This window comes from Curcuma longa, chromosome 21, assembly GCF_044706935.1.
Source record: "Curcuma longa cultivar G26 ecotype Majalengka, Jawa Barat chromosome 21, ITB_CL_G26_1.1, whole genome shotgun sequence".
Taxonomy (NCBI): domain Eukaryota; kingdom Viridiplantae; phylum Streptophyta; class Magnoliopsida; order Zingiberales; family Zingiberaceae; genus Curcuma; species Curcuma longa.
In genome coordinates, this window is record NC_133881.1 from 7,670,590 (window position 1) to 7,683,825 (window position 13,236).

The 13,236-nt window shown below is 35.5% G+C and overlaps 1 protein-coding gene and 1 pseudogene across 1 annotated transcript in view; one reads left to right on the forward strand and one right to left on the reverse strand.

Moving 5' to 3' along the window:
* Positions 1-1,050: 1,050 nt before the first annotated feature.
* On the reverse strand, positions 1,051-5,549 carry LOC141815127 (uncharacterized; annotated as a pseudogene).
* A 2,972-nt stretch (positions 5,550-8,521) lies between these two features.
* Positions 8,522-13,236, forward strand: part of LOC141815366 (ATP-dependent zinc metalloprotease FTSH 9, chloroplastic/mitochondrial-like) — a 32,770-nt gene continuing 28,055 nt past the window's right edge. The window contains 4 exon segments of the mRNA XM_074703318.1: positions 8,522-8,551; positions 8,553-8,639; positions 8,641-9,308; positions 10,026-10,179. Of these exon segments, the coding sequence (XP_074559419.1) occupies positions 8,522-8,551; positions 8,553-8,639; positions 8,641-9,308; positions 10,026-10,179 (939 nt within the window).

Below are 13,236 nucleotides of genomic sequence, written 5' to 3' on the forward strand. Positions count from 1 at the left end.
CAACTCTTTTCTAGCAACTAAGTCATAAGTCCAACACCAGTTATTCATTGGATGTCATAAAACATAATACTTAAAAAAAAATGAATTCGACTCGAAGAGTACTAGTATTATGAGATACAAATTATAAGTCATCTAGTTTGCAAGTCAAATAACACATTGGCAAACCAATACATTATCTGTCACATTTCTTAATCTTCTAGAAGCCATCATAGGAAGAAAATCATGTGGTAGCACAACTGAGTTGTCTGTTAGATCTGATGGAATTCATATATATCTTTATAACGGTATGATATTGTCCACTTTGGACCCACACTCTCATGATTTTATTTTTGGACTTTATCCAAAAGGTCTCGTACGTACCAATGAGATATTTTTCATCTTATAACCTCAGGATCTTTTCCATATATTTCTAATGTGGGACTTTGATTGTATTCTAACAATCTACCCTTCAAACAAAGGACCACAGGGAACTCCCTTTAACGGTCCCAATGGACCCCTTATTGGTACGGATCCCAACTGATCCACCCCCTTAACAGTCCCAGCGGACCCCTTATTGATATGGATCCCAACGAACCCACCCCTTTAACAGTCCCAACGAACCCCTTATTGGTACGGATCTCAACGGATCCGCCCCCTTAACAGTCCCAATGGACCCCCTTTATTGGTACAGATCCCAACGGATTCGTCTCCTTAACCGTCCCAACGGACCCCTTATTGACCCCTTAATAGGAACTCCCACCACATGGATCCGCTCTGATACCACTGTTAGATCCGATGGAATCTATATATATCTCCACAATGGTACGATATTGTCCACTTTGGACCCACGCCCTCATGGTTTTATTTTTGAGCTTTACCCAAAAGATCTCGTACCAATGAGATATTTTTCATCTTATAACCCCAGGATCTTTTCCATATATTTCCAATATAAGACTTTGATTGTATTCCAACCGTGCGATCCTTGCACTCCATAAACTTGGATGCTCATCATGGTCAAGACTAGAGCTTGAAGAATCAAAGATCACCTAGCAAAGTAATTAACGATTTTAATCATGATGACATTTTGAGTAGCACATTTGAGTACTAGTTCTTTTCTTTGAGATCACTCCTGCTAATTCCATTTACATGTACCACTCCTTTTCTTCTTACTTTCAAACTTGTTGACAATATATGCAACCACGCCTTTGAGTTGTCCAAAATCACAGGTACCTTACTTGAAAGAATCCAAAGGACATGAGCTTGTAGCCCACCTAAAAAATCGAGTTATCATGACAGGATCTTAGAGATAAACCAACTGCATTAATTGAACCGATGTAAATGTAAAGATTTAAAGACAAGTAAATACATAAATGATAATCAGGATAAGAATTCTCTCCAAGAAACTAATTGAAAGATAAAAAGAGAAAAAGGATAATTAATCTGGATTGTGCATTTGAAGCTATACAAGATTCCATATAAGTCATTGACGTGACAAATGCACCATATGAGTGTGATAAACAAATGCATCCCTCGGGATATAGCTGAGCTGGTTACGATGGAGTAGAATTGTAGAAATGGACAAAGATTCAAATCTCGGCGAAGCCAAAACAATGTCCTCCTCCATCGTGATCAACTGCAACTTCTCGATTTACCTCCTCACAGATGGTCGTGAGACCAACCGTATAGGGCCGCTGGAGTGGCAGATTTTATCTTTTGCAGAAGTGATAAACAAATATAGCTCTTGGAATATAGTTGAGTTAGTTACGATGGAACAGACTTGCTTCAGTGGATAAGGGTTGAATTTTGATGAAGTCGAAGTAATGTTCTTCTTTGTCATAGTCAACTACAGTTTCTTGATTTACATCCTTATAAATGGTTATGAGATCAACCATATAAAACTACTGAAGTGGTGAATTCTACTTTAATTATTAAAGTGATAAACAAATGCACCACAGATACTTTAAAAAAAAAAAGCTATACGAGATTCCATATAAGGCGTTGAAGTGGCATTTCTAACGTTCATAAATTCATGGTACAGTATTAAAATTATTAAAATAGCTCACAAAAAGGGGCGGACTCTATTTCGCCTCAATCAACTAAAAACAAGAGAAAAATGCTATTTAATTTACAAACATATAGAGGAGAAATGTGCATCATTCAATTTATCAGTAGATTTAGTATCAAGGTGACAATATCTAGCTACTGAAGACAAAAAAGATATTTAAAAAAAAAAGCAAAGTGAAGTGAAACCACTGTTCAACCTATCAGATTTGGTCAGTTAATGAAAAGGAAAAGATAAAAAAAAATCAATTATAAGAGTATATCAGCATAAGCTTGCCCACTATTTACTAAATAAAAAGAAGGGAAAACAATTCAAGAAGTTTTTGTGCTGCTTCATTCAAGAAGTTGAATGTTGCAAGAGTTGTCTACATGAACTTGGTCAACATGAATCCACAAAGAACATCAAAAATACTAAATTTACATAATCCATGACAAACAATGGCATATACAGAGACGGATCCACGTGGGGGCTGTCCTGGGCTGTAGCCCAGCCCTACCAATCTTATAATAATTTATCATTGATAAAATACTATTGAATTAGTTGATGCCGCAGTTGGCAATCAGTGGATTTCATCTCTCCTAAGGTTGTGGTTTCGAACCTCTCTTATCCTATAAAGTTGATTTAAGATTTGATTATTTTAGATTCTAATTTAATTTTAAAAAAATTAGATTCATATTTGTAATTTATAATTTAGTATAAAAAATTAATAGATTTTTTTATTCATTATATTTTGATGTTTAATTCATCTTTTTCATATCTAAAGTTAGCACAGTCCACTTTTAATTTCTGAATCCGTCCCTAGGCATATATGTAGAACAAGGCCGCAAGTAGAATGAGTACTAGCAAAAATGTGTTTAAGATTCAATAATTCAGGGTTACAACTATAGGGAATCCTATATGATAAACGACAAATTACAGCGGAAAAAGGATTCCTTGAGCGATCCATGCGAAAGAAAAAACATACAAGTTTATATCTATAAAATCCTATCTAAAAGGGTATACCTTTGGAGCATACCCTTCGCTTATCTTGCTCGTCCAAAGTTTGTCGGATGTTTTGCACATTCAAATATTCATGCCTCTATATGTATCCACACGAACACTCATTTTTTAGAGAAACCTTTGGTTGTGCTAGCAACCCTCTTTGTGTGTCTCTGCCAAGAAGAAGAGAGGGCAAGAGATCTACATCCAATATGAGTTTTTGGGAAGAAAAACTCTTTTATACTCAAGCCAAAAATATCAAAGGTTTTTAAGTTTTTTGTATTCCCTCATCAATGCATGATTAATCCTTATTAATTTTGTATGATGAATTTAATCTAATCTTCTTCAATGCATGATTAATCCACATTAATCATGCATAATGAATCAAATTCATCAACTTGGTTTAATTTGAGGCTAACTTAAATTCAACCAACTTGAGTCTAACTCAAGTCTTGACCATCCAGTGAGCTTAATTATTCCTTTAGTCAAACTAAAATAAACTCATCTCCAAAATAGAATGTTATTTGTGTGTGACCCAATAGGTTCTCGTAACGTTGGTAATGTCTCTAAAATCCATTTTAGAAACATAAGCAATGAATGACATCTAGTAATGTATCATTGCTACCCAAGTGACAAGAATGTCGAGATTCGATATAATCTTCATGACTATGATAATGTATGACCATGTTCTTCTATCTTCGATATCTAGATTGATCAATGAGACATAGATTGTGTCATCCTCTTATCAATCTTTGTATTTCATGATCCCCAAGTAGACTCACTCAAGCAAATGAGCACAATATCTCATATTGACTCATTTGAGCATGGTGATGTATTTCATGGTTCTACTCTATCAAGAGGCCTCAAAATATCACTCCCATCATATGGGAGGGATAGATCCTCATCTACATCACTCACATCCTCTGCAATAATTTGTTATATACCCAGTGATCACCTTTATAGTCCACCCGTAACGTTTGACGACACTAAAGTACATAACTCTTTATGTAGGGAACTGTAGTGACTTTAGGTCAAAGGACTATTCATACCAATAGTCACATGAGAAAGTTTATGACACTCATATAACGATCCATGAAACTTTCTCATGACCGATCAATTCAGTATACATTCTCTAATGTATATCCATGTGTCAACTCGATATCCCATATCCATGACTTGTGAGATCAAATCATCCAGTTGACCTATATGCTAGTCTCAACGCATTAATATCATCCTTGAATATTAATGATTGACTAGGAATGATTAAGAGTAGTATTCTCTACATCATCTCACTATCGACTCAAACAATCGATATGATGTAGATTAAAACTAGCTACCTAAGGAGATTATTATACGTAGTTATTTGACACAAATATAAAGTAAGTATAATAACTAAAACTCTTACCTTTATTAATAATAGAATATGATACAAAAGTCTCTAGTCAATCATCACATAATTGGCTCTAGAGCTATTACTAATAATAACTACTATGACTTCAGAGTATGAAGAATTTAATTTCTATTAACTTCAAAATAATGTAAAGGAACTGAGTACGAGTGAAAATGTGTTTAAGATTTAATCATTCAGGATTAAAGCTACTATAACTTCATACCTATATGATAAGATAAAACAAAATAATGTTTAGTAAAAAAAATTATTAGTCCATAAAATTCTACTTCATAATCTAGAAGTCTTCTAATAACATGAGATTTGAGAGGTGTCAGTGCACCCACTTTTATTATAAAGTTTCACTTTTACCACATTTCTTTTCTGCTTAAACTATGTTAATAGATTTTCCCCTTCATCTAATACTCGGTGTTGTATGTATCCTTCCAATTTCTCATAAATTCATAACAGTTCAGCCATTGATGTTAATTTGAGGGAAGGAACCCTCCATGTTCTGCTCAAGAACCAGAAGAAGAAATTTCCCCATGATTCAGAGGATCGTCCACAAGAATATTAATGGTTGAACCATAGAGTAAACATCTATTGAGCTCATTTACATAAGAATATCATCATTAGAGGAACATATATCAAGAAATCTCCAAAGGAGTTGAAAATTATTGTAATATTAGTATTTTATATGCATCAAGAACATGAGGAAACCAGGAAGGAGTGGACTTTAACATCTGGAGCAATTGTCCAAAATTACATAATTTCAAAATTCCCAAATGCTTCTAATTCCAATACCACCAAGTAACGATGAGAATAGAGGCCTTCTATGGGCCTTCCGAGGAAGAGGGCTTCTTCGAGGGCGCATTGGAGGTTGGACTCTTGGTGGCCCAAACCGGCACAGGTATCCCAGTGCTTTTCAGGTCAATCAATGCGGTTGCCCCAATATAAGTACTTGTTGTCCGTTGTCACCTTGACGACTATGCTTGACGATGCAGAGGACGAGGGGAGTAGGGAAGCCGTGATCAAAGTAGAGAAGGCAACCCAGAGAAGCACAAGGGCAGCGCAGAGGCGAGGAATAGTTATGGTGAGGGATCTTGGTGTCTCTTTGCTCCGTTGGAGCCGAAGGATCGCCATGTCGGCAAGAGTGCGCGGTGGCTATTCACTAGATTCAAGAAGGCCTGAAGAAAAGAACCGCCTTTGCTCGAACGGTGAAGTGCGTTAGAGAAAAAGAGGGCACGTGGAAAAATATTAACCGGTTCAAACTTATTACTTTAGCAATTATAAATTTAAAATTTATTTTATGACTTATTACTTCATCGAATAAATATTATATTATAAAGTAAAATGTGACTTAAAATTAAAATTAAAATCTATATTTTTTAATATATAAAATCTAAAATAGTATTTACTGTGTCAATTTTATAACCGAAGTTGATTATCATATATTATTTCATAAATAATATTTACTAAAGTAACTTGTGGCGAAGTCTATCACCCAAAATTACATAATGTACTCAGCTCTTTTTAAATCCATTTGACACATATTTTTTGGTACAATGTCATTGTCACCTAATTATAGAATAGATGAAACTTTTGAGGTAATAACTTGAGGCTCCATATTCTCCTTATAATTATTGTATAAAGTAAATAGAGTTATTTATTATCTTTCCTACTCTTGCACCCTTTTCATCTCCATATAATTCAATCAACATAAATTTTATGAAATTCAATTTATGATTAGGTCCAATACCACCACAATATAAAGCAAGTTATTCATCTTCTCGGAGTCTTCCCAATACTTGTCAAATTTATTTTTCATTATAATCCCCATCGAATACACATAAGAATCATCACTTTCTTGCTACTCCTTTAATATGTATTAACAGAATTAATCTTATGTGCAAAAGTTTTGAAAGTGACATACAAAGATCCTGAAATTTTTAATGTTAGCTCATAAAACAACTTGCAATAGAGATGCAAAAAGCCTCATATTATTCCAATCTACACTTGTTGGCTTCCCATCAAAGGTCTTTAATTCTCTTTAGATTTACCATCTGTTATAAGTGTTACCTCTCCATTATCATTCAAAACATTATGTCAATCTATATAATAAAGATTTAATTTAAAATATAGATGTTGTTCATCAAGCCTATCAAAAGTTCTTTCAAATGTTTTAGCTACATTTAACATCAAAAAAAGTTGAGTTCCATCTAGTCGGTATATCAAAATATAAGGAGTTCTTGCTTTCATTTTTTTTTAAATTTCTACACATTTTTTGAACTTGCTTAATTTAGAGAGGGATTACTTAACATATTTAATCACATTCCTAACTCTCATCACAAATTAATTTATAACCAATCAAATTGATTATATGAGCTACACACCTCATTTGATCGTATTCTCCTTTCAAAATAATGGATTCCCAATTAGCCATCTTTTTTTTTTTTTAACTATTGATGATAATATCATTTGAACTTACATTATCACCGGTAATAGTGAAAATTCTATTACTTCCCCAACTCCTAAGTAATTTTCAATGACTAAACTAATTACCTCATTTTTATGATTTGTAATTGGATAAAAATTGAGAATTCTTTTATACAACTTCTAATTTTTATCAATAAAATGAGATGTTAGTACATATAGTTGATTCTTTGAATCGATGTTCAATGTATTAGTAGTCAAAGAAACTTTTTGTGTTGATCTTGCAATAAACTTTTTATTTTTTCCCTTTCAATTATATATAATTTAACACAATCATGTTCAATTGTCTATTATAAGGAATTTGAAACTTTGGACATATCATAACTATAAATGGTTTAAACCCTTCTTTTCCTATAAATTTGAAAGGGAGTTTATCCATTATATATAATCATTGAGCTAATGCTTTGCTAGACGTATTTTGATCAAATTTTTAAAAAGTTAGACACACCTCACCCTCTTTTGCATCTAGTTGTAACCTTAGTTGTGTTTGAGTTGTTTCAAAATATCAAAGCATTTTTTTTATATGAGGTCGTATGATATCATAAGTTTGTTGTTTCATTCTTGCATGAATCAAAAAAAAAAATTCTTGTCATAATATTTGTATTTAGCTTTAATCTCCTTATTATCATTAGTAAACTTTATGGAGTGATCCCATATCTCACTTCTTAGTTTTATTATTTTTCACTTGGTCACCTTTCCTTTAGAATCTATAATTTTTTTTTGTTCCTACTAAAGGGCCAAGGGCCAGATCCGTATTTGATATATCTTTTTACATTGATATCTACATATATAAACATAATTTTCATAAAAAAATATAATTGAATTAAATATTCATGAATTATGAATTAATATCAAGCAACTCAAATATTAAACATTCTTTCATAATTTACTGATGATTCATAAGTAAATCCTAAAACCCTAACCTTTTTTCGTTGATGACGAGGGAGAATGTGCTAGTGTCGTAGGAGATGATTGGAAATCAAGAGTAGAGTAGGGAATCTCTGAGTCAAGTAAGTAGTGATGATGTCATGACGTTGACATGGGCTAGAGGAGCTAATGACGATGACAAGAGTTTTCATGGGATCGAGTGCTCGTGTTAGCGACATCTAACGGGAGTAGTCGAGAAGGGAGGGTTGAGCGACAAGCGACAACGACGACGGGAGAAGGAGGGGTTCGAGGCAGGGTTGCAAGGAAAGTCAGGAGACAAGCCAATCGTGAATCATGATTTTTTTTAGAGATATCAATTTGGAGACATCGATTCATCACAATATATTAATCAATTGATGTCTTCGATTCAATTTAATCGATTAATAAATTTTAAAATTGAAATTAAATCAAAAAAATCAATATTTTTTTTAAAAAAATGAAAATTCTGAATTAATTAACCAAATGAACTTTCGATTTTGATCAGGTTAATTTATTTAACCGTTACTCGACCCTATTTTTGACTTGTGAAAAAAATATAAAAAATATTAATCCTAGTTAATAGCATTGATTCATTTCCTGGGTGAAAATTAAGTTTTTTTTTTCCCCGAAGGTTTTTATCTTTCTTACGTGAAAACCACGCATTGGATCATGTGGCGAGCAAAACATGAATCGATTCCATGCTTTGGGTGCGCTCTATGCTTCTTCCTTTTAACGTGCCCTTCTTGGGCGACAAGGCTTCTTTCGCCTCCTCCTCCCCTCCCTTATCTTCTCGTCTTCCCTTCGTCAACTCCAAATCGTGTGGCTCTCACTCCAAAACCCGCCCTCTCTCTCCCTCCCTCCTTCGCAGTGGCTCCCGTCGCATCCACTTCCTCCGCCGCCGTCACTCCTCGCTGTCGCCGATCCCTTTCCTTCCCTTCGCAGCGCTGCTATGACCGCCCTGCAGGCCTCCCTCCTCTTCCGGCCCCTTCCCTTTCTCCCCCACTCTCGCCCTCCCGAGCGGCTCCTACCCCGCTCCTCCCTCCGCCGCTCCGCCGCCGTCTTGATCCGCTCTCACCGCCGCCTCGCGCATGCTCGCGCTCTCCGCGCATTGCCTCCCGAGAGTGCTGAATCAGCTCTTGAACCCGCTTCCCCCTCTACAGATCGGAGCTTTGAGCTTTCTCAAGAGATTGGTGGAGACAGTTCGAGGAGGGAGCCAGTTGAGGCTGTGCTAGACGGAGAGGCTGAGAATGGCGCTGCTCCCTTGGAAGACCCGTCAAACGGTAAGATGAGGACGCAGAATACGTTGCCTCTTGTGGTTTTCTTGATGAGAGTCCTGGCTTCGGCCAGGAAAGGCTTCGATGCGTTGGTGATATCGGATTGGCTGAATTGGTGGCCCTTTTGGAGACGGGAGCAGAGGCTGGAGCGCCTGATTGCAGATGCTGATGCGAATCCCAAGGATCCCTCCAAGCAGAGTACCCTCCTTGCCGAGCTCAATAAGCATAGGTTCTGCTGCGGCAACCCTTTCCTACATACCCAATCTTTTTCCCGCGAGAATTACTTTATTTGTTGTTAGGTCATCGCCCATAAAATTTCTGCCGCTAATAGAATCCTAACAGAACTTCTACGTCAAATGATGATGTTATGTTCCAAATTTTCCTGAAAAAGTACCAGTCCTTTTACCTCCTATAACATCACTTTGTTGTTGATCTAAATAGTTGACTGGCTGTGTAAATCAACAACATCATTTCTCCTGCTATTTTGATATAATTCTTATTTTAAGCATTGATCTTCAAACTAGACTTGTTTGAGGGTGATCATATGTGCTGTCCTGATGAAATTTTCACTTGAGGAATGAATTGTCTTGACTTTGCATTTTAACATATATTGCATGCTACTCCATGATGTTATCTACCCTCATCTTCTGTTATAAATATTGTGCATGGAAGGATTATGTCTATTGGGTCCCTATGTAGTTTAAGACTCATTTAGCATGGTGTGCATTATTACCATTCGTACTAAGTGGCTGAGGAGAGTGCTAAGTGCATATACAATCTCAGTCTTCTTTGGATTTGTTTATTAGTTCATGCAATTTAAGGCTTGTTTAGCATCACATGCATAGCATCATGCTATACTAAGTTGCTGAGGACAATGCAAGTACATAAACAATCCAATGGTTTTCTTCTTGATCCAATGTTAAACTACCTAACATCTTTTTGGCAGTCCTGAGTCAGTCATCAAACGTTTTGAACAAAGAAGTCATGCGGTAGATAGCAGAGGAGTTGTGGAATATCTTCGAGCTCTTGTTGTAACTAATGCTCTTTTAGATTATCTTCCGGATGAGAGTTCAGGGAAACCATCTAGTCTTCCTACACTGGTATGAATAACTTCACTTTTTATTTTATTTCCTGATTACATATATATGCATAGTCAGAGGTGGGTCTATTTGTTGCAATAAGAGTGACATTGACTATCTAGTTAATTAGGGTTGTGGAAACAATATTGCTATGTGGTAGCCTAAAGTTGTGTAAATCTGTAGTTAAACAAGTCGAATTAAGTAGAGCCTTATTAGTCTTGACTAATTATATGGTTCTTAATTTCTCATTGAACTCATTCTATCACTAAAATATCTAGATCTCTTAAATCAGTATATATTAAAACAATTAGTAAATCCTATAGTTGTAGAAGTTGAATTAACTAGAGCCTTGTTTGTCCTAGCTATTTGAAATCAATTTTATGCTTCTTATCTTCTCATCGAACTGTATAAACACTATAAAATTAACGACAATTTACCAAATCACGCATTCAACTTTACAAAATACCTAAAAGTTGCATCCAACTTTGATATTATCAAACGGTGCTTTTGTTCCACAAAATGTCCATCTGCCCTCTGCACACCCAACTAAAGTGCCGAACTAATTTTTGCTTGCTCGAACGAATTGAACCATGGCAAGAAGTAGAAAGCTTGTTATTTCATTGAGCACTTTTGCTCAAAAGTCCTTAATGGTCTTAAAGGTCTCGGATTTGTGTCAAATTGATACTGTTGCACTCCTAGCGATCCCCTAAGTCCGTCTATGTTTTTTTTCAAGATTTTGAACCCTTTAAGACCGTCAAACACTTTTTTGCCAAAAGTTTTTGATGACCCTAAATAGCTTTGGTTTTTTTTAGATTACCATTGTTGCACTATTTGTAGTCTCCTAAATCCTTCTATATATTTTTTTCTTTTAGATTTGGAGCCTTGGCGCAACGGTAAAGTTGCTACCATGTGACCTTAAGGTTACAGGTTCGAGTTGTGGAAACAACCTCTTACAAAATGCAAGGTAAAATTGCATATAATAGATCCAATGTGGTCCGATCCTTCTTTGGGACCCCGCACTAGCGGGAGCTTCGTGTACTGGGATGCTCTTTTTTTTTTAGATTTGGAGCCCTTTAGAGCTATCAAATGTTTGATGACCCTTGGTCTGGTTGGCTTTAAAAGTCTCATATTCATATCAATGAACACGATTATACTTCTACTGATCCTTGAGTCCCTTTATATCCTTGTTTTTAAATTTTGAGCCCTTTAGTGCCATTAAATATCTTTTGGCTAAAAGTGTTTGAGGACCCTAAAGTAGTCTGATTTCTTCTAAATTAACACTAAAGCACTCTTGGTAGTCCCTTAAGTTCATTTATGTTTTTCGTTTGGAATTGTAGCCCTTTAGGGCCATCAGACACTGTTTTGTCACTTTTAAGCAAAAGTACTTTTGAGCAAAAGTAGTTGATGATCTTAAAGAGTTCATATTAGTTTTAATTTTGCACCATTGCACTTTTGCTGGTCCTTGAAATCATCCATGTTCTTTTTCCCCCTTTTTCGGATTTAGTGCCCTTTAGGGCCATCAAATACTTTTTAACGAAAGTGTTTAATGACATTTAGTCAAAAGTCTTGGGTGGCCCTAAAGAGCTTCCAATTCGCAAAAAAATAAAATAAAATGAATGAGCTCAAGAGACAACAAGGAGTGCAACAATGCAAATTTGAGTTAAATTTAAACTCTTTAAGGTCATTTGCTCTTTTGCTTAACAATGGCCAAAAAGTGCTTGATGGGCTTAAAGGGATCCAAATTTAGAAAAAAGTCAAGGCACCACCAGGAGAGCTATGATGCTAATTTGGAAGAAATTTCCTTTAGGGTCATCAAAGAATTTTAGCCAAAGGTACTTGATGACTCTAAAGAGCTCAAAGTTTAAGAACAAGAACATGAAGAGATTTAGGGGCCACTAGGATTTAACATGGTTTATTTAGTATAAATCTAAGATGTTTAGAGCTACCAAACACTTTTGGCCAAGGACCATTAATTTTTGACAAAAAATGTTTGATGGCCCTAAAGGACTCCAAATCTAGAAAAAGAATATGGATAAACTCAAAGGACTACCGAGAGTGTTACGATACTAATTTGGAAGAAATGCAAACCCTTTAGGGCCATTGAACATGAATAGACTCAGAAGTCTCAATACGTCACTAGGAGCGTAGCTGTGTTCATTTGACAGGAAGCAGAGACCTTTAGAACCACCAATGACTATTGGCTAAGGGCTATCAAATATTTTTGGCAAAAACTTTTCAAAATTTAGAAAAAGAACATGGATAAAACTACCGCAACAGTGCAAATTTGATGAAGATCAAACCCTTTTAGGACCAACAAACACTTTTGGCTCTAAAGTGCTCAAATTTGAAAACAAGAACATGATGAGACTCAGGGGGTAACTAGTAGTATAATTGTGTATATTTGATACTTTTATGACAACCAAACACTTTTGTCCAAGGGTCACATCAAACACTTCCAGAAAAAAGTACTTGATGGTCTTAAAAGGTTCTAAATCTAGAAAAAAGAATGTGGCTGGACTCAAGAGATCATCACGAGTGTTGGAGTTCTAATTTGAAAGAAATTCGACCTTTTTATGGCCATTAAGCACTTTTGGCCAATAGTGCTTGATGGCCCTAAAGGGCTTAAAATTTGGAAACAAGTGCATGAAGAGACTTAAGGGGTCACTAGGAGTGTAACTATGTTCATTTGCCATGAACATGAGGTTTTAGAGCCTCCAAACACTTTTAGCCAGGCGCCATCAGCTGCTTTGAAAAAAATGCATAAACCAATAAGGACCAATTAATACAAAACCACATGGACTAACATTAAATGCAAGACTAATTTCTAAACCAGAACTACAAAATCAGATCACAACTTGCTTAAATGTACAAACCAAACTAAAATTAATTTTCAGAACTAAAGCTGTTATGAAACATAAATGTGGCACAAACCTATCCAGACCAATTGAGAACTTAACAGAACGCACAAACCAAACTGATATAAGTGCAAAACCAGATCAAGTCTGAGAATGAACTAGAATGTGCATCGCAAACTGCAATCAATTTTCAGATGCATTACAAATAGATTTGTCACAGAAA